Here is a 21,283-nt window from a genome sequence, read left to right as displayed (position 1 = left end):
GAGACTCTTGAGAGTCCCATGGACTGCAAGAAGACCAAACCTCTCCATTCTGAAGGAAATCAGCCCTGAGTGCTCACTGGAAGGACAGATCCTGAAGCTGAGGCTCCAGTACTTTGGCCACCTCATGAGAAGAGAAGACTCCCTGGAGAAGACCCTGATGTTGGGAAAGATGGAGGGCACAAGGAGAAGGGGGCGACAGAGGACGAGATGGTTGGATAGTGTTTTTGAGGTTACCAGCATGAGTCTGACCAAGCTGCGGGGGGCAGTGGAGGACAGGAGTGCCTGGCGTTCTCTGGTCCATGGGGTCACGAAGAGTCGGACACGACTAAACGACTAAACAACAATAACAATGAAACCCCCCCCAAAAGGAAAGGGGGCAGGATGGCTCTGGGAAGAGGAGGAGGGAGACATTCATGTTTTGGGAAAAGAGGGGGGGAGGGCAGGGTCAGCTGGAAACTCATTTCAGCTCTACACGGCATGGGCTCTTTTATTCTTCCATGCCTTCCCTGTCTGGGGGGGTTCAGGAAGAAAGCCCCCAAGGAGGGCACAGTCTCTCTGTATAGGAAGGTACCAAGGTGTTGGGAGAGATGGAGGAGGGAAGACTTTAAGGATGGGAAGAGGAGAACCAATGGCCATAAAATGTCATCAGTTTCTCACCACCAGCAACTGCTGCAGCAGAACTGGGGGCTCCAAGCGCAGTGAGCTTCCTACACATAGCCTTGCTCCACCTGGGCTACTATTGTCGACACGGACCGGCAGCAATTGCTGTTCCGGGTTTTCAGACGCGGAGTCTCAGCCCTGCCTGGGGACTGAATCTGGGGCTTCCTGCCTGCTGAGAAGATGCTCTGCCCTCGAACTGCAGCCCCTTCCCCTCAAGTGGGGGTGCAGGACAAGGAGGAACAGAGGGAGGCAGCCGTGTCACAGCTCCAGGTTGGCAGAAAAGGAAAGGGATGTTTTTAATGGTGGTGGGAAGAAGATCTTATTTCAGGCATCACTCCACTTTTCATGCATGGCTTCACCTTCACCAGGAAAATGTCTTGGGCAGGAAAATGCCTGCAGGGCCTATGAGACTCTCTTTGCTTCTTCCTCCCTCCCAGGAACCTGCAGCTTCTGAGCTCTTCAGTCCAAGCGAGGATGGAAGGAGGAAGATGGACGGTTGACCTGGTCAGGCTGTCTCCTGCATCCCTCCAAACAACCTCTGAGCGTTGTCCTCCAGGACCCTCAGAGACATCTCGTGAGTTCCTAGGAAGTGGAGATAGGGACTTGGGGGGATGGAGAGTGGAAGCAAGGAATAAGATAAAGGGGGGAGATTTTACTGTGGAGGCTGTGGGTGGGCCCCCGATATATTGGGAGGCATCCCCTCCGGCAGGAAAATCCCTGGAGGGGCTCTGAGGCCGCCTTTGCTTCTCTCTCACCCCCAAAACCTGCAGCTTGTTTAAACTTCTGAGTCCTGCAAAATAGTTCCAGAGAGGCTGGATTTGTGGTCCTGAGCTGGGGCTCCCCACCTCTGAGGCTGGGAGAGGTTGGCTGAGTTTCAGAGGGTTGGGGGGTGGAGAAGAAGAAATGGATGGGTGGGGGCTGGAGGGAAACCCTCCCTCAAGCAAGCAGAAAAGACAGGGGAACATACAATGCAAGAAGGTCTTGACTTGCAGGAGGGCAGGGGAGAGGTCTTCTCCAAAGTCTCTAACCTGGAGCATGCGCCAATATGTTTCTGGTTGCCAGAAGAGGAGGAATAGGCAGAGGAGCCCTATATAGATATAAGACCCACCGCGTTCAATGGGATCTACTTTCAGGTCACTACTATGCCCCCCATGCCATGAGGCCTGGGTGCAAGGCCCATTCCACCTGGCCAAGGGGGTGGAGCCCAGTCTCACCTTGAACAGCCAAAAGAGGCTCCTGGGAGGCCACTGGGACATTGCTGGAACACCTCTTGGGTTGGGGCAACTGGCTAAAATGCTTTAAAAGGTTCTGATTTTGGTTCCTCTGTTTTGCTTTCACTGCGTTGGTGTTGGTTAATTGTTTCATTGGGGTGGGTGGTTATTTTAATTTGGGTATAGCTGTAAACATGTTGTTATTATTGTTGCTATTCTTACTATTGGTTTGTTTGTTGCTTGTATAGGATATTTCTATTTTTTTATGTTTGATGTTTTTGTTACCATAAAGAAGCAATGCAGAAGCAAGCAGCAGCTACGTCAGCTGCTGGTGGCTGGAAAGCCAGACAGGATGTTTGTGACTGTTACCATGGCAAGAAAGGGGCAGTCCATTCTCCGTACTGAGCACCGGACGTTAGCTCAGTGTGTGTCATATGACCTGTACAGGATGTACATGGGTGGAGTTATTTTTCTCTCTGCTGTTGTTGAAAGAGAGTGCAGACATCTTTATCTGTATGGCTGCTAAGGACAGGAATAAAAGCATGTAGATACATTTCTGTCTGAGTCTGTATCCCCTCCCTGGGGGTAACAGGGAGGAGAGAGAAGCAGTGGTGTGTTTTTCTCACAGTCTGGGAAAAATCGCCGATTACAGACCTCGCCTGTTTACCTGCCGGGAGTCGCAGGGGGAGGTCAAAAGGAATTCAGCCGGTGCCTGGAGAGTGGCACATTCCTCTGACCGAGGCAGAATTCCAACAGTTTTGTTCTGTTTTCCCATATGCTGTTAGCTGCTCAGGGTGGCTGGGGAAACCCAACCAGATGGCAGGGAAATAAATTTTACATATATGCCCCATTCGGGCTTCTGCAGGGGCTGGAGAATATCTAGGGCAGAGGAATCCCTGCAGCTTCTCTGAGGCTCCTTTTACTTCTCCCTCCCTCCCAAGGAACCTGCAGCTTCTTTAGGCTTCTGAGCTCCTCAGGAAGGATGAAAGAGGCTGATCCTCTTTCACCCTCTTTTTGCTAATAACAACACCTTGAAGATCCCGGGCCCCAGGGAAATTAGACTGGCCTTGACTAGAGCCAGGGCCTTTTCAGCCGTGGCCCCGGCCTGGTGGACCGCTCTCCCACAAGAGATCAGGGCCCTGCGGGGTTTGACACCTTTCCGCAGGGCCTGCAAGACGGAGCTGTTCCGCCAGGCCTTTGGTCAGGATGGAGTTTGACTTACTTTCCTTTGTATAAAACAAGCCCAAAGGAGGCCCCCAACCCGCTCACAGGTCCTTGTATGATCAGTGGAAACAGTTGGTCCTGGCAAGTATTAAAGGTAAAGGTACCCCTGCCCGTACGGGCCAGTCTTGACAGACTCTGGGGTTGTGCGCCCATCTCACTTAAGAGGCCAGGGGCCAGCGCTGTCCGGAGACACTTCCGGGTCACGTGGCCAGAGCTGCACACGGAAACGCCGTTTACCTTCCCGCTGGTAAGCGGTCCCTATTTATCTACTTGCACCCGGAGGTGCTTTCGAACTGCTAGGTTGGCAGGCGCTGGTACCGAGCAGCGGGAGCGCACCCCACCGCAGGGATTCGAACCGCCGACCTTTCGATCGGCAAGTCCTAGGCGCTGAGGCTTTAACCCACAACCACTCTCAATTCCAACCTGATAATTGCCACCTGTTTAGATTTTAACTTGTCTGAATTAATTTTAAGATGTGTTTTAATTAATTGATGTCTGTTTTATGCATATTGTGTTGTTTTTATGATGCTAGCCACTCTGGGCCCTGCCTCGGCAGGAGAGGGCAGGATACAAAAATTATTATTATTATTCTCCTGCAGACCTAGCACGGATGGATGGGGGAAGATGGACGGTTGACCTGGTCAGGCTGTCTCCCACCACCTCTGACTGTTCTCTCCCAGGATCTGCAGTGGGATCTGGTGAGTTGCAGGGAATGGAGATGGGGGCCTGTGGAGATGTTGGGGGGTGAGGAAGCTCCCCTGGAAAGAAAACGAGGAAGGCTGCAGGGCAAGAGCTCTGGGCTAGCAGAGATAAAAGATAGAAAGAAAGGACATGAATGTTTTTTAATGGTGGCATGGGCATAGTCAGAGTTTTTGGGCTGCTGTCTACCAGCTCCATCTGGTACACAGGCTAAGACCTTACCTGCACACATGCTATGGTTATCTCCCGCTTGGATCGCTATAATGCGCTCTAGGTGGGGCTGCCTTTGAAGGTGACTCGGAAACTACAATTAATCCAGAAAGCGGCAGCTCAACTGGTGACTGGGAGCAGTTGCCAGGAGCATATAACGCCGGCCTTAAAGGCTCTACATTGGCTCAGAGTATGTTTCTGAGCATTATTCAAAGCGTTGGTGCTGACCTTTAAAGCCCTAAACGGCCTCGGCCCTGTAGACCTGAATGAGCATCTCCACCTCCATCGTTCTGCCCGGACACTGAGGTCCAACTCTGAGGGTCTTCTGCTGGTTTTGTCACAGTAAGAAGTGAAGTAGTGGAACCAGCCCTGTGGAACACCCTCCATTCAGATGTCAAGGAGATAAAGAACTACGTAGCTTTTAGAAGACATCTGAAGGCAGCCCTGTATTGGGAAGTTTTTAATGTTTGCTGTTTTCCCTTAATTTTAGCAGGTGATGACCAGGACAATAATGGTTCTCGGGGCTCATCAGAAAGAAATAAGCATGAAGCGAAGAGAACAAATGATAGCCCTTCGTGTGGCAAAATGTTCAAAGGTAAATCGAGCCTCAGCCCACATTGCAGAATCCACTCTGAGGAGACACTGTGTAAATGCTTGGTGTGTGGAAAGAGCTTCAGTGACAGCTCAGGCCTAAAATCACATGAAAGAATTCACGCAGGACAGGAATCATACCAATGCCTAGAATGTGGAAAGAGTTTCAAGCGCCACTCAAACCTTAAAATACATCAGGAAGTCCACAGCAGGGAGAAACCACATAGGTGCTTTGAGTGTGGAAAGAGCTTCAGTCGCAGCAGAAGCCTTAAATCACATCAAAAAATCCACAGGGAGGAGAAACCATATACCTGTTTTGACTGTGGAAAGACCTTCTGTCACAGCTCAAGCCTTGCATCACATCACAAAATCCACACAGGGGAGAAGCTGTATAAATGTTTGGAGTGCGGAATGAGCTTCGCTCACGGCTCAAGTCTTATATCGCACCAAAGAAGTCACACAGGAGAGAAATCTTATAAATGTTCGGAGTGCGGAAGGAGCTTTGCTCACAGTGCTACCCTTACTTCACATAAGAGAACCCACACAGGGGACAAACCATATAAATGCTTGGAATGTGGAAAGAGCTTCAGCCAGAGTTCACACCTTAGTTCACATAAGAGAACTCACACTGGTGAGAAGCCGTATAAATGCTTTGAGTGTGGGAAGAGCTTCAGTCAGAGTTCACACCTTACTGTGCATGAGCGAATCCATACAGGGGAAAAACCATATAAATGTGTGACATGTGGAAAGAGCTTTAGTAATTACACATACCTTGTTTGCCATCGCAGAATCCATACAGGAGAGAAGCCCTATAAGTGCTTTGAGTGTGGAAAGAGCTTCAGCCAGGGTACAAGCCTTACATTACATCAAAAAACTCACAAAGGTGAAAAACCGTATGCATGTTTTGAGTGTGGAAAGAGCTTCACTCAAAGCTCAAGCCTTAAATCTCATCAAAGAATTCACACAGGGGAGAAACCATATAAATGTTTGGAGTGTGGAAAGAGATTTGCACATGGATCTACGCTTACTTCTCATAAAAGAACTCACATGGGATAAACCATATTATGCTAGGAATGTGGGAAAAGATTTGGTCAGATTTCACAACTCATTTTGCATAAGCGAATCAAGAGGAAAAATATTTAGGGGCTTGTAATGCGGAAAGCATTTTAATTAGAGCACCGCTGTTGCTAAACTTAATGGAATTCATACAAGATTTCACATGGGAGAAATCGTACACCTGCTGTCACGAAGGTGCCGTCAACTACAGGGCTGGCTGGCTTGCCTGGTGAAATCAGTGATGCTGAGAGCTTCTTTCGCTTCTTTCATTTAAATCAAGAAAAACACGCAGAAACATGGAATGTACGTCCTCAAAAACCTGAGCTGTTGCCTAGAGTAAGTGTTCCTGCCCCCAGCAGTTACTTCCTGGCCTTGAGTCCCTTCCTGTTGTCTACGGGGGCCGCTAATGGAATCTCTCTGTTTGGCTTTCTGCTCTGTGACACGAAGGGCACGCCTGGTTTTAGGGGAAGGAGGGGACTCCAGTATACTAGAGACATCGTGTCACTTGGCTGCTGTGATGTTTCTAACACAACAGACTCCTGTCTCTATTCAGGGCTGGAGCACCTGCTATCTTGCTCCTGTTGTTCCACTATTTCCCAGCTCCTTCCTTCTTCTGGGGTGTGTCCCATCTAAAACCACCACAAATCTAGGTCCATACTCCCTTCCTCTTCCCCCTCTCTGAAGCCTATTGGAGTGGCGGTCTCCACCACTCTTGCTCATCTCATCTTTGAAAACAGACCAAAGGATGGCCTAATATGGTCACACTCTTATCTAAGGAAGCATGTTGTGTGGAAAGGCAGGGACAGGTCTGAGCATCATGTGCTGCTTCTGAACTCCTGCAGGTTTCTGGCTGGTGCTCTTGAATATGAGAAGGTGCCTTCCATGGACCTTGGATCAGATCCTGCAAAACAGTTATTGATAGCGGACCAGGATTCATTGCTTTTGTTTTGTAGCAGTTGGGTAATTTGATTGTAGTTGGTAATGATGCATTTCCTTTCTTTCCTCCAGGTGTGTCCCACCTTTTCCTTGTAACTTCTAGATGGATTAAAGCATGATATTTGAGCATTATTATGGGGGTCAGAGTAATACATTTTGTTACATGTGTGCTGTTGTAATTACCTTTCAGTGGAAAGGTGGAATATAATCAGGTATACCTCTAAATGCACATGCACAAAAACACATGCATACTCAGAAATAATAAAATTCCTTGCTTATAAACCCCTGGAGGAGGAAGCAACGCCTTGAAGCAACATTCCAACATATTGTTAGTTACAAGCAGGCCAACTAATTCAGATTAACACCATCCACTTCTGTCCATCTTTATAGAATAAGTAAAAATGCTATTGTTGTTGTTGTTGTTTAGTCGTTTAGTCGTGTCCGACTCTTCGTGACCCCATGGACCAGAGCACCCCAGGCACTCCTGTCTTCCACTGCCTCCCGCAGTTTGGTCAGACTCATGTTTGTAGCTTCGAAGACACTATCCAACCATCTCGTCCTCTGTCGTCCCCTTCTCCTTGTGCCCTCCATTTTTCCCAACATCAGGGTCTTTTCCAGGGAGTCTTCTCTTCTCATGAGGTGGCCAAAGTATTGGAGCCTCAGCTTCACGATCTGTCCTTCCAGTGAGCACTCAGGGCTGATTTCCTTCAGAATGGAGATGTTTGATCTTCTTGCAGTCCATGGGACTCTCAAGAGTCTCCTCCAGCACCATAATGCAAAGGAATCAATTCTTCGGCGATCTGCCTTCTTTATGGTCCAGCTCTCGCTTCCATACATCACTACTGGGAAAACCATAGCTTTTACTATACGGACCTTTGTTGGCAAGGTGATGTCTCTACTTTTTAAGATTCTGTCTAGGTTTGTCATTGCTTTCCTCCCAAGAAGCAGGCGTCTCTTAATTTCGTGGCTGCTGTCACCATCTGCAGTGATCATGGAGCCCAAGAAAGTAAAATCTCTCACTGCCTCCATTTCTTCTCCTTCTATTTGCCAGGAGGTGATGGGACCAGTGGCCATGATCTTCGTTTTTTTGATGTTGAGCTTCAGACCATATTTTGCGCTCTCCTCTTTCACCCTCAATAAAAGCTTCTTTAATTCCTCCTCACTTTCTGCCATCAAGGTTGTGTCATCTGCATATCTGAGGTTGTTGATATTTCTTCCGGCAATCTTAATTCCGGCTTCGGATTCATCCAGCCCAGCCTTTCGCATGATGAATTCTGCATATAAGTTAAATAAGCAGGGAGACAAAATGCAGCCTTGTCGTACTCCTTTCCCAATTTTGAACCAATCAGTTGTTCCATATCCAGTTCTAACTGTAGCTTCTTGTCCCACATAGAGATTTCTCAGGAGACAGATGAGGTGATCAGGCACTCCCATTTCTTTAAGAGCTTGCCATAGTTTGCTGTGGTCGACACAGTCAAAAATGCTATATTCTTAACCACATTGGTTTATCTTTTTTTAAAAAGGGAAGGGGGAAATTGAGCTCCCCTAAGTGTTTTCATTTTGAAAATTTTAACGCACTTCTAGTCATGCAAATTCTTCATAGCTTTCCTGAAAGCTCTAATGGAAACTTTTGGAACAGGGCAGAATTAAAGCAATAAACAGCTCCGTTTTAGGAAGAAAGTGAAGAAAACTGCCTTTTAAAAAAATACAGTGGTACCTCGGGTTACGGATGCTTCAGGTTACAGACTTCGCTAAGTCAGCAATAGTACCTCAGGTTAAGAACTTAGCTTCAGGATGAGAACAGAAATCGTGTGGTGGCGGCAGCGGGAGGCCCCATTAGCTAAAGTGGTACCTCAGGTTAAGAACAGTTTCAGGTTAAGAACGGATCTCCAGAACAAATTAAGTTCTTAACCCGAGGTACCACTGTAGTTGTTTATTCAATGTAGAATATATATATATGGAGAATGATAAAAAGTACAAAAATGTAGATACTATAGACATTAATGGTTTAAGGAATAAATTCACAATAAAGGTTCCCTGTGTACCTGTGTGTGAATATGGGGAGAGAGGAAGGAGGGGAGGAAAGTGTATCTGAAGGAATGGCTTGTGGTCTCAAGGAATCTGCTGAAATGACATTCACCATTTACTCAGAAGCCGTATGTGGTTCAAGTGGATTAACAAGGTCTCTGGATTTATACCAGAGTTGGATGTAACCCCAGCCAGTAATCTGGACCCATGGAAGATTCTGAGTCATCTTTCAGGGAAGCCCCATATAGAAGACATTGCAATTATTCAGCCTGGAACTTGCCAGAGCCTGGGGTGCAGTTGCCAAGTCACCTCTGTCCAAAAGGGGGCATAGCTGGCAAACCTGCAGAGGTGAGAAAAGCCATGGGGGGCAACCGGTGGGAGTGGAGAGGAGCCCCTCCCAAGTTTTGGAGGGAAGATCTTGAGAGGCCAGGGGCTGAGCTGGAATGCAGTAAATAAAATGGAAATATTTCTTTTAAATAAAAGCATACAGGTGATAGAAACTTGGCAAGAGCTGAGCTATTGTTTTGAATAGAACAGAAATACAATTTGAGAACCTATTTATTAACTGAAAACAAAATTAGGCGAGAAAATAATTATAATCAGCCCAACAGTTACCAATAAAGTGCATGTATTACTCAGCCATAAATAAAACTTCCAACTTTGTCAGGAAGCACCCTAAATTGACAGCCTTTATAGCATATTTAACCTGAAGACTGGGGAAAGTCATTCTACACTCCAAGCTGGGATCCAAGGAATCGCTTCTGTCAACCGGAGGGAAAGTTCTGTTGAACAAATGAAATGGTTGGAGAGGCGATGGAGGAAATTGTTGGAAGGATGATGAGAGAGAGAAATGCAAGCTGGGGCCTCGTGTTGGGCTGCGACAGATCGCCCTGTATTTCGCCAGAAGAAAGGTAGCAAGCCTACTTTATGGGGTACCAAGAAGCAGAATCCGCAATGTCCCCAGCACCTTACAGTTTGGGGTGGGGGTGGAGGGTGAAGGGGGACACTGGCTCTTCAAGGGTTAAGGTAAAGGTAAAGGTACCCCTGCCCGTACGGGCCAGTCTTGCCAGACTCTGGGGTTGTGCGCCCATCTCACTTAAGAGGCCAGGGGCCAGCGCTGTCCGGAGACACTTCCGGGTCACGTGGCCAGCGTGACATCGCTGCTCTGGCCAGAGCCAGAGCCGCACACGGAAACGCCGTTTACCTTCCCGCTGGTAAGCGGTCCCTATTTATCTACTTGCACCCGGAGGTGCTTTCGAACTGCTAGGTTGGCAGGCGCTGGGACCGAGCAGCGGGAGCGCACCCCGCCGCAGGGATTCGAACCGCCGACCTTTTGATCGGCAAGCCCTAGGCGCTGAGGCTTTAACCCACAGCGCCACCTGCGTCCCTTCTCAAGGTTTAAAGGGAGCGATTATATTGCTAGAGAGGACTTCCTGGGGGAGAGGAAAAGCGTCACTTCCTCCTCCATTTGTCACATTTGAACATTTTGCAGTTAAGTGATTGTGATGGAGCAGGGTGAGGTTGGCACCAGTTTTGTGTCTCTGCAGGGTCTGTGAAGCTGAAATACATTTGCACCAGCCGCACCTTGCTGGCTTCTCTTCTCACCTCTTCCCTTTGCAACAACAACCCTGTGAGCTGGGTTAGGCTGTGAGCAAAATCTGTGAACCTGCGCATCCTTACAGGGTTTGTTTGTGCACTGCCAACCTCCCCCTCCCTCCCCCCTTTTTTTAATCTTCTCAGTAACCTTGTGAGGTGGGCATGGCTTCGACATGGTTTTTTCGGGCATTATGGTTTTGAAAATGCAGAATTATTATTTTTTTTAAAAAAATATATTTATTGAAGTTTTGCATAGAAAAAACAACACATGTAGCAAAGATAGAGAAAAACAAACACAGTCGAAGTTACACAAAAAAAGAAAAAAAAATACAAAAAATACAAAGAAAAAAATAAAAACTCCAAAGTTAATTAACCTTCTTTCCTGACTTCCTCACGCCTCCCTTTTTTGTGTTCCTCTTTAACCACTCAAATACAGCAAATCCTTACCCTCTTTCCAAACTCATTTCTAGTTATTAAAATCCTTCTATTACGCCTCCGATCTTTCCTCTTTATATTTTAAATACCTTTAACATATTGTTCACTTTTGACATAATATAACTTTAATCTTTCACCCTTTTTCTATAACATTTTTGCATTATTTTTTCAAACTGTATCACTAATGCCATAGTATTATCATATCCAACATCACTTTAACATTCATAGATTTTGCAGTGTTTCTGCAGGTAGTCCTTAAATTTCATCCAGTCCTCTTCCACCACTTCTTCTCCCAGGTCTCGGATTCTGCCAGTCATTTCTGCCATCTCCATACAGTCCATTAATTACATCTGCCTGAAAATGCAGAAAATAGCCTTAGGAGATCTGGGATGGGGTGCTTATTTCTCTTTACCAGTGATGAGAAAGAATTATTTTGCATTCTGCTGTAACGTATCAGGGCTATGAAATGTCCCACCTTCATATCAAGAGGGGCACTCTAACCACTATGCCACAACTGCCCCACATTTGAACCTTGGAGAATGCAAATCCCACCGCCCTGGAAATGCAGGAAGAAAAGAAGAGAGTGCCCCCCTCCAAGGGACTCTGGCAAGGAGGGGGCGCATTGTGGGTTCCCATTGGCAGAAGGCGCAGTATCCCCAGCACTATACAGTTTGGGTGGTGGCGGGGGGGGGAGGGGGAGAGAGAGAGAGAGAGAGAGAGAGACACTGGCTCTTCAAGGGTTAAAGGCAGCGATTATATTGCTAGAGAGGACTTCCTGGGGGAGAGGAAAAGCGTCACTTCCTCCTCCATTTGACACATTTGAACAGCTGCGAGGGAGGAGAGTCTGCAGCGCGGAAGACTGTGCCTTTTGCAAGGTAGGAAATAGAGGGGGATATATATATATTTTTTTGGGGGGGGGAGGGGGCTCCTGTGCCAGAGCAGCTGCTTTGCAGGAGAGAAGCCCTCCGGGAGAGGAGCATGCATGGGGCTGCACCCCACATTTGAGCCCCAAAGAGCTGTGGGGAGAGCAAAGGACTTCGAGGGGTGCAGGGGCGCCCCAGGGGGAGAGCAAGGCAAGAAGGCGAGGCGGGGGGGGGGGAGGGAGGGAGTTGTAGGGTGGGGTAGGAAACCCCCCCCCAAAAAAGGAAAGGGGGCAGGATGGCTCTGGGGAGAGGAGGAGGGAGGCATGGATGTTTTGGAGAAAGAGGGGTCGAGTAGAGAGGGCAGGATTAGACCAAAGGGGGGGGGTCTTGGATCAGGGGCTTTCTGCCTGCTGAGGAGATGCTCTGCCCTTGAGCTACAGCCCCTTCCCTTAAAGTGGGGCTGGGGGGGGGAGAGGGAGGAAGTGGGGTGGGGGTCAGCCCTGTCACAGCTCCAGGCTGGCAGAGAGAGAAGGAAGCCAGGAAAGGAATGTTTTTAATGATGGTGGGTAGAAGATCCTCTTCCAGGCATGACTCCACTTTCCTTGCATGGTGGGGTCCAGGAGGAAGGGGCCCCTCTTTTACCAAGGAAACTGCAAGTGGGTGCCCACACCTAGGCAGGCTTATCTTTCACCAGGAAAATATGTTGGGTGGGGAAATGGCTGCAGGGCCTCTGAGGCTGCCTTTGCTTCTCCCTCCCTCCCTCGAACCTGCATCTTCTGAGCTCCTCAGGAAGGATGGAAGAGGCAGATCCTGCGAACCTAGCGAGGATGGAAGGGGGAAGATGGACGGTTAACCTGGTCCGGCTGCCTCCCCCAACCTCTGACCGTTCCCCTCCAGGACCCTCAGAGAGATCTGCTGAGTGGCAGGGAATGGAGTTGGGGGCATGGAGGTTTGGGGAGTGGAAACAAGGAAATTCTGTGGCAAGATAAATCCCTGCAGGCTCCCTTTGCTTCTCCCTGAGTTACAGGGGGTTGGGGGGGGGAGGATGGATGGATAGGGGGGAGGGACACCCCCCCAAGTGAGCAGAAAAGACACAGGGGGGAGAAAAGGCAAGGAGGTCTTGACTGGAAGAAGGGAGGGGAAGCGGACCAATGGGTTTCTGTGTGTCAGAAGAGGGAGAATATGCACAGCAGTCCATTGCAGATTTACTCATATGTAAGCTCCACTGAATAAGGGACGCAGGTGGCGCTGTGGGTTAAAGCCTCAGCGCCTAGGACTTGCCGATCGAAAGGTCGGCGGTTCGAATCCCTGCAGCGGGGTGCGCTCCCGCTGCTCGGTCCCAGCGCCTGCCAACCTAGCAGTTCGAAAGCACCTCCAGGTGCAAGTAGATAAATAGGGACCGCTTACCAGCGGGAAGGTAAACGGCGTTTCCGTGTGCGGCTCTGGCTCGCCAGAGCAGCGATGTCACGCTGGCCACGTGACCCGGAAGTGTCTTCGGACAGCGCTGGCCCCTGGCCTCTTAAGTGAGATGGGCGCACAACCCCAGAGTCTGTCAAGACTGGCCCGTACGGGCAGGGGTACCTTTACCTTTACCTTTAAGCTCCACTGAGTTCAATGAGATCTACTTTCAGGTCACTACTGAGCGTACCATGCCGGCCTTAAGGAAGGTAGAGGAAGCAGACAGATTAATTTGGAATCACAAAAACATGTTTAATAATAGCTTGGGACTGTTGCAGAGGGGATGTCCAGCGGCAGGAGAATATCTAGGGCAGGAGAATTCCCTGCAGGGCTGCTGAGACTTCCTTGCTTCTTTTTCCGTCTCAGGAAAATGCCGCTTGTTTTGCCTCCTCAGGAAGGATGAAAGAGTCTGATTCTCCTGGTATGCCCCGCAGAAGACCTTAAGGTCCATGAATAATCATAGTTTGGACCCTAAGGATGTCAGATTATCCTCCACCAGGGCCAGGGCCTTCTTAGTGATGGCTCCGACCTGGTGGAATGCTCCGTCCCATGAGACCAGGGCCCTGCAGGATTTAACTTCCTTCCGCGGGGCCTGTAAGACAGAGCTATTCCGCCTGGCTTTCAATTTGATCTTTTATTCCCCTTCCTTCCATCCCCCTTCCCTTTTTATGAAGATTACCCGCTTTGGGATCCCACAGCTAATTCTCCCCTGGTCTCCTCGCTGGCCCAAATAGGACTAATTTAGCCAGCTAGCCCTGGTGATCATCTAATGTTTAGGTGGATGGATTTCCACCTAAATTGATTTTTGAATTCTGAATTTATTGTTATTCACGTTTTATACTGTATTTTATGCTGTTTTTTGTTGCATCAATTAAGTGTTTTAAATTTGTTGTTAGCTGCATTGAGCCCGGTTTTCTGAGCCAGGAAGGGTGGGATATAAATAAAAATTTATTTATTTGTTTGTTTGTTTGTTTATTTATTTATTTATTATTCTGCAAACCTAGCGAGGATGGAAGGAGGAAGATGGACGGTTGACCTGGTCAGGCTGTCTCCCACCACCTTTGAATGCTCCCTCCCAGGACCTTTAGAGAGATCTGGTGAGTTGCAGGGAATGGAGAGGGGGACCTGGGGAGATGTTGGGGGTGAGGAAGCTCCCTTGGAAAGAAAACAAGGAAGGCTGCAGGGCCAGAGCTCTGGACTGGCAGAGATTAAAGATAGGCAGGAAATGAATGTTTTCTCATGGTGACTTGGGCATAGCCAGGATTTGGGGGCTTCTGTCTACCAGCTCCATCTGGTACACAGGCTGAGACCCTACCTGCACACAGACTGTGGTACATGCTATGGTTATCTCCCGCTTGGATTGCTACAATGCGCTCTAGGTGGGGCTGCCTTTGAAAGTGACTCGGAAACTACAATTAATCCAGAAAGCGGCAGCTCAACTGGTGACTGGAAGCAGTTGCCAGGAGCATATAACACTGGTCTTAAAGGATCTACATCGGCTCAGAGTTTGTTTCTGAGCATCATTCAAAGTGTTGGTGCTGACCTTTAAAGCTCTAATCAGTCTTGACCCTGTAGACCTGAAGGAGCATCTCTAACCCCAGACACTGAGGTCCAGCTCTGGTTTCCTCATTGGCAAAAGTGAAGTTACAGGGAACTAGGCAGTGGGCCTGCTCAGTGGTGGCTCCCTTCAGCTGTCAAGGAGATAAAGAACTATGTAGCTTTTAGAAGACATCTGAAGGCAGCCCTGTATTGGTCAGTTTGATGTTTTATATATGCTGTGGCTGAGGAAACCCAGCCAGATGGGCAGGGTATAAATAATAAAATCACCATCATCATCATCAGATGTTACAGAAAGTCTCACTAGGATTGTGATTTGGATTACATTTTTAATTGTCATCTTCCCTTAACTTTAGCAGGTGATGAACATGACAGTCATTGTTCTCAGGTCTCATCAGAAAGAAATAAGCATGAAGTCAAAGGAAGGACCTTTCAAGTTCAAGAGGAAACAAGACCACAAGAGAAAAACCAAGAAGACAATAGGAGGTATGAAGGCCTTCTAATGCAGACTGATCACGGCCATCAAATCCCAGTCCAGAAAAAACATCAGAAGGGGAAGAGAACAAATGAGAGACCTTTATGTGGCAAAACATTCCAAAGTAAATCTAGGTTCAATTCACACTGCAGAATCCACACAGAGGAGAAACCGTGTAAATGCTTGGTGTGTGGAAAGAGCTTCAGTGACAGCTCAGGCCTAAAATCACATGAAAAAATTCACGCAGGACAGGAATCATACAAATGCCTAGAATGTGGAAAGGGTTTCAATCGCCAATCATACCTTAAAAGACATTACAAAGTCCACAGCATGGAGAAACCACATAGGTGCTCTGAGTGTGGAAAGAGCTTCAGTTGCAGGAGAAACCTTACAGAACATCAAAAACTTCACACAGGGGAGAAACCGTATACCTGTTTGGACTGTGGAAAGACCTTCCGTCACAAGTCAAGCCTTGCATCGCATCAAAAAATCCACACAGGGGAGAAGCCATATAAATGTTTGGAGTGCGGAATGAGCTTCGCTCGCAGCTCAAGTCTTATATCGCACCACAGAATTCACACAGGAGAGAAATCTTATAAATGTACGGAGTGCGGAAGGAGCTTTGCCCATGAACGTAGCCTTACTTCACATAAGAGAACCCACACAGGGGAGAAACCATATAAATGCTTGGAATGTGGGAAGACCTTCAGTCATAGTTCACACCTTAGTTCACATAAGAGAACTCACACTGGTGAGAAGCCGTATAAATGCTTTGAGTGTGGGAAGAGCTTCAGTCAGAGTTCACACCTTACTGTGCATGAGCGAATCCATACAGGGGAAAAACCATATAAATGTGAGACATGTGGAAAGAGCTTTAGTAACTGCACACACCTTGTTAGCCATCGCAGAATACATTCAGAAGAGAAGCCATATAAGTGCTTTGAGTGTGGAAAGAGCTTCCGGCATGATGTGGGCCTTCATACACATCAAAAAATTCACAGAGGTGAAAAACCATATGCATGTGTTGAGTGTGGAAAGAGCTTCACTCAAAGCTCACAGCTTAAATGTCATCAAAGAATTCACACAGGGGTGAAACCATATACCTGTTTTGAGTGTGGAAAGAACTTCAGTCACAGCACAAGCCTTACATCGCACCAAAGAATTCACACAGGGGAGAAACCACATAAATGTTTGGAGTGTGGAAAGAGATTTGCTCACAGTGCTAACCTTACTTCTCATAAAAGAACACACACAGGGGAGAAAGCATATAAATGTTTGGAGTGTGGAAAGAGATTTGCACAGGGATCTACGCTTACTTCTCATAAAAGAACTCACATGGGATAAACCATATTATGCTAGGAATGTGGGAAAAGATTTGGTCAGATTTCACAACTCATTTTGCATAAGTGAATCAAGAGGGGGGAAGTATTTAGATTCTTGTAATGAGGAAAGCAGTTTAATTAGAGCACTGCTAATTTGCAAGATATAAGTTTATTGGATTTGGAGGGACATAATAACCGTTGGGGTTAGCACGCTTATTGAATTTATGGAAAGGCAAAAATACACACAGATTTTTCAAATCATATTGTAAGGAGATCACTTCTTAAAGTTTGGGAGAAATACAAAGATCGGTTGGAGCCTAAAATCCCGTGATGGGCCTCTCCAAGCAGAGGCCACAGTGGTGAAGAAAAAAAATATGTTGTGAAATTGGCCTACTTATAAAATAATTTTAAAAGAAGATAACAAACTGAAACTTAAAAGTTTTGAGGAATTAAGAGATATTATTACAGATTGGTTCCAATATTATCCAATATTCAAAAAATTTAAAGTAGAAAAAAAGAGTTCACCAAGGAAACCTCAAGTTTTGTATCCAATGTAATAAACTCAAAAAGTAAAACTCTAAAGCTTATCGTCTCCTCCACTGGGAAGTTGAGGAGGAAGAAGTTACATCAGCCGCGATAAAGTGGTCTCAAGACTTTGGGTATGTTATAACAATGTCCCAATGGGAAAATCTGTGGAAGAATAATTGGAAATTTACCACGTGCTATCATGGCTACTGGTCCCATCACCTCCTGGCAAATAGAAGGGGAAGAAATGGAGGCAGTGAGAGATTTTACTTTCTTGGGCTCCATGATCACTGCAGATGGTGACAGCAGCCACGAAATTAACAGACGCCTGCTTCTTGGGAGAAGGGCAATGACAGGCCTAGACAGCATCTTGAGAAGTAGAGACATCACCTTGCCAACAAAGGTCCGTATAGTTAAAGCTATGGTTTTCCCAGTAGTGATGTATGGAAGTGAGAGCTGGACCATAAAGAAGGCTGATCGCCGAAGAATTGATGCTTTTGAATTATGGTGCTGGAGGAGACTCTTGAGAGTCCCATGGACTGCAAGAAGATCAAACCTCTCCATTCTGAAGGAAATCAGCCCTGAGTGCTCACTGGAAGGACAGATTGTGAAGCTGAGGCTCCAGTACTTTGGCCACCTCATGAGAAGAGAAGACTCCCTGGAGAAGACCCTGATGTTGGGAAAGATGGAGGGCACAAGGAGAAGGGGGCGACAGAGGATGAGATGGTTGGATAGTGTTTTCGAGGTTACCAGCATGAGTCTGACCAAGCTGCGGGGTGCAGTGGAGGACAGGAGTGCCTGGCGTTCTCTGGTCCATGGGGTCACGAAGAGTCGGACACGACTAAACGACTAAACAACAACAACAACATGCCATAAGGGAAAACTTTTTAAAAATGCAGCACCGGTGGTATTTAACTCCATAGAAATTAGCCAAAACGTACAAGGGAGCCAAAAGTAACTGTTGGAGATGTGGAGATCAAACAGGCTCACTGTATCATATATGGTGGCAATGTAGCAAAATAAAGAAATTTTGGGAGGAAATCCATTCAGAATTAGAAAAAAATGTTAAGGCTTTCCTTTACACTGGTCCCTCGGGTTAAGAACTTAATTCGTTCTGGAGGTCCGTTCTTAACCTGAAATTGTTCTTAACCCGAGGTACCACTTTAGCTAAAGGGGCCTCCCGCTGCCGCCGTGTGATTTCTGTTCTCATCCTGAGGCAAAGTTCTTAACCCAAGGTACTATTTCTGGGTTAGCGGGGTCTGTAACCTGAAGCGTCTGTAACCTGAGGTACCACTGTAATAAAAAAGCCAGAGGCATATCTGTTGGGGATCAGACTCAGATATTCAAAAAAATATAAACCGAGAGCTGAATTTGTATCAAAATGGGAGGCCTTTAGAACATATCTTAAACAAAACTATACCATGTTGAAATCTATAGCTACTTTTGAGTGATCTCGGCAGTCTTTATTCATTGCTTATATAAATATTATTAAACTGTGTAAAAATAATATAAAAAATAGTATTTTGGTATGGCAGTAAAGTTATGTAGAAAGAACTAAGGAATATATGGGAGGCTGGGTTTAATGATAATGAGATTATTATTTTTTTGTAACATGAAATTGCAATCTCAGATTTATGTCTTATTCTTCATCTTAATAATAACAATAGATAGTGTAAGTTATCTTTTCCTCCCCCCCTTCTTAATTTGTACTTTTTATCGGTATTGTCTTTTTGTAATATTTTTTTTCCCAGTTCTGTAATAAGCATTGAAAATATAATAAAATTTAAATAATAATAATAATAATTGGAGCACCGCTGCTGTGAAATCAGTGGTGTGGAGAGCTTCTTTCATTTCTTTCATTTAAATCCATGTAAATACAGAGATTACAATTACTTCCTGGTTGTTTTTCCTGCATTGCAGGGGGTTGGAGTAGATCAGCGATTGTCGACCTGGTCCCTACCGCACACTAGTGGGCATTTCAGGATTCTAACTGGGCGGTAGGGGGTTCTGAATCCTCCTTCCATCAAGTCCTGGTGGGCGGTAAGGAAATTTTACCATCAAGAAAGATGCATTAGTGGGCGTTAAGTATAAAAAGGTTGACTACCCCTGGACTGGGACGCGGGTGGTGCTGTGGTCTAATCCACAGAGCCTAGGGCTTGCCAATCAGAAGGTTGGCGGTTCGAATCCCCGTGACGGGGTGAGCTCCCGTTGCTCGGTCCCTGCTTCTGCCAACCTAGCAGTTTGGAAGCACATCAAAGTGGAAGTAGATAAATAGGTACCGCTCTGGTGGGAAGGTAAATGGCGTTTCCATGCGCTGCTCTGGTTTGCCAGAAGCGGCTTAATCATGCTGGCCACATAACCTGGAAGCTGTACGTTGGCTCCCTTGGCCAATAAAGCGAGATGAGCGCCGCGACCCTAGAGTTGTCCCCGACTGGACCTAATGGTCAGGGTCCCTTTACCTTTACCTTTACCCCTGGACTAGATGATTCTTGTGGTCCCTTCCAACACTACATTTGTATAATTCTTAGACCTGGAGTTTCCGGTTCTGGTCTTGCACTATGGCGGCAGCTCTCTCGACCTTGAAGGGAGGCACAAATGAAGGGGTAGGGAACAAAAGGGTTTAAACATTCCTGGAAACCTCCTGTGGTACGAGGGAGCAGGCTGACCCCCCGTTGCCTCAACAGCTCACTCCCATGCAGATCAGCATGGGGGCAGATGGAGGAATTGGGTAATCACCTTTGCCATGATGCAAGCCCCTTGGACCACCATCAAAAGTCAGGGAGAGGGAGAAAGGAGGGAGAAAGGTTGTTTTCTGCTGCTCCAGAGAAGCGGACACGGTGCAATGGATCCAAACTACAAGAAAGAAGATTCCACCTAAACTTTAAGGAAGAACTTCCTGACAATAAGAGCTGTTTGACAGTGGAATTTGCTGCCAAGGAGTGTGGTGGAGTCTCCTTCTTTGGAGGGCTTTAAGCAGAGGCTTGTCAGGAGTGCTCTGATGGTGTTTCCTGCTTGGCAGGGGGTTGGACTCGATGGCCCTTGTGGTCTCTTCCAACTCTATGATTCTATGATTCTATCTTTAAGGGAAGCTCCAAACAGAATACATTGCAGTAACCCAGCCTGGAAGTTACCAGAGCCTGGAGTGCTGTTGCCAAGTCACCTCTGTCCAAAATAGGGTCCATTTGTGGAGCCAGCAGGAGGTGGAAAGAGTAAATGGGACAACCAGTGAAAGGGTGGCTGAGAGAAGGCGAGGTTTTGAAAGGAAGACCTTGGGAGGGAGGGGGCTGAACTGGATTGGAAGGAAATAAGTATATAAAATGGAAATGTTTCTTCAAATCCAAGCACAGATGTGATGAATAATAGGACTGACGGGGTGTCTCTGAACATCAGTTGCTGAAGAGGGCGAGGGGGAGCAGAAATTGCTCATTTCTGAGAGAAATCTAGTTTGTGAGGCTCCTGGTAGAGATCAACTGCGACCCTTAGAGAGAGATACAGCTTCCTTAGCTCCTAATCTTCTGTGTCTGCTGGGCTTTGAAGTTGCCCATCAGCAACGAGCAACTGGATCACAGTCTGAATCAAACAGACAAGTCTCCTGATTTCTGTCTGCTGCATTATGATGAGACCCACTGTATATTCACCCATTTATTTATGATATCAAATTCAGTAGGGAAAAAGAACATCTAAATTAGATACATTTCCATCTGGCTTGAAAACTTTCTTCAACTGTTTAGCAGCGGTCAGCAAACTTTTTCAGCAGGGGGCAGGTCCACTGTCCCTCAGACATTGTGGGGGCCCGGACTGTTACGGAAATTACGGGGGGGGGGCATATCTTTAAAGTTACATATTACAAATATTATGCCTGAATATATCCTTTCAACTTGACAGCTTAGGGAAGTTACCTAGCTTTAAAAATAATATAAAATCATCTCCTTTCCCAGTTTCCTCCATTCCAAAGCTATTTTCCCCTTGAAAAGGGACTCCAGGAGGTTCCCAGAGGTGACAATTGCTGGGCTCATTGTTAGCCAAGGGAAGCCAAATCTCATCACCTGACTCGCCTCAGGCTCCAGACATGCAAAGGAACTTCTATTGGACTTTTGGGTGGTGGGTACTTAAGACATATTTGTCTATGCTAATCTTATACCTGAGTCTTGCCCTCCCATGTCTGCTTATACTAATCTTGTACCAAGTTTGGACATGTTTGCCAAGGTTGAACTAGTGTAACCCCTGTCTACCCCTCCCCTTTTGTGACATGTCAGTGATGCAGCAATGATGCTGTACGAACTGTATTCTGGGATATGGTGGGAAAGTTTTAAAAGTCTTTGTCACCCCATCCTTGGGGTTCAAAATTTGCTCTTTGAACCTATTGCACAATAAACTTTGGTCTACAGCTACCGTATTTTTCGCTCTATAAGACGCACCAGACCACAAGACGCACAT

The 21,283-nt window shown here is 46.8% G+C and overlaps 1 protein-coding gene across 1 annotated transcript in view; it reads left to right on the top strand.

Moving 5' to 3' along the window:
- LOC307206561 (uncharacterized protein) overlaps nucleotides 1–16,418 on the top strand; it is a 63,123-nt gene extending 46,705 nt beyond the window's left edge. Inside the window, exons 8-12 of the mRNA XM_079959919.1 lie at nucleotides 1,130–1,234; nucleotides 3,695–3,793; nucleotides 4,495–4,599; nucleotides 13,972–14,064; nucleotides 14,881–16,418. Coding sequence (XP_079816045.1) covers nucleotides 1,130–1,234; nucleotides 3,695–3,793; nucleotides 4,495–4,599; nucleotides 13,972–14,064; nucleotides 14,881–16,343 — 1,865 coding nt within the window. The 3' untranslated portion in view covers nucleotides 16,344–16,418. The remainder of the gene's footprint in view (nucleotides 1–1,129; nucleotides 1,235–3,694; nucleotides 3,794–4,494; nucleotides 4,600–13,971; nucleotides 14,065–14,880) is intronic.
- The last annotated feature ends 4,865 nt before the right edge of the window (nucleotides 16,419–21,283 follow it).

Source organism: Podarcis cretensis, assembly GCF_951804945.1.
Source record: "Podarcis cretensis genome assembly, chromosome: 2".
NCBI classification, from domain to species: Eukaryota; Metazoa; Chordata; class Lepidosauria; order Squamata; family Lacertidae; genus Podarcis; species Podarcis cretensis.
The sequence above is the reverse complement of the archived record's forward strand: the minus strand, read 5'-3'. Positions and strand labels throughout refer to the sequence as shown.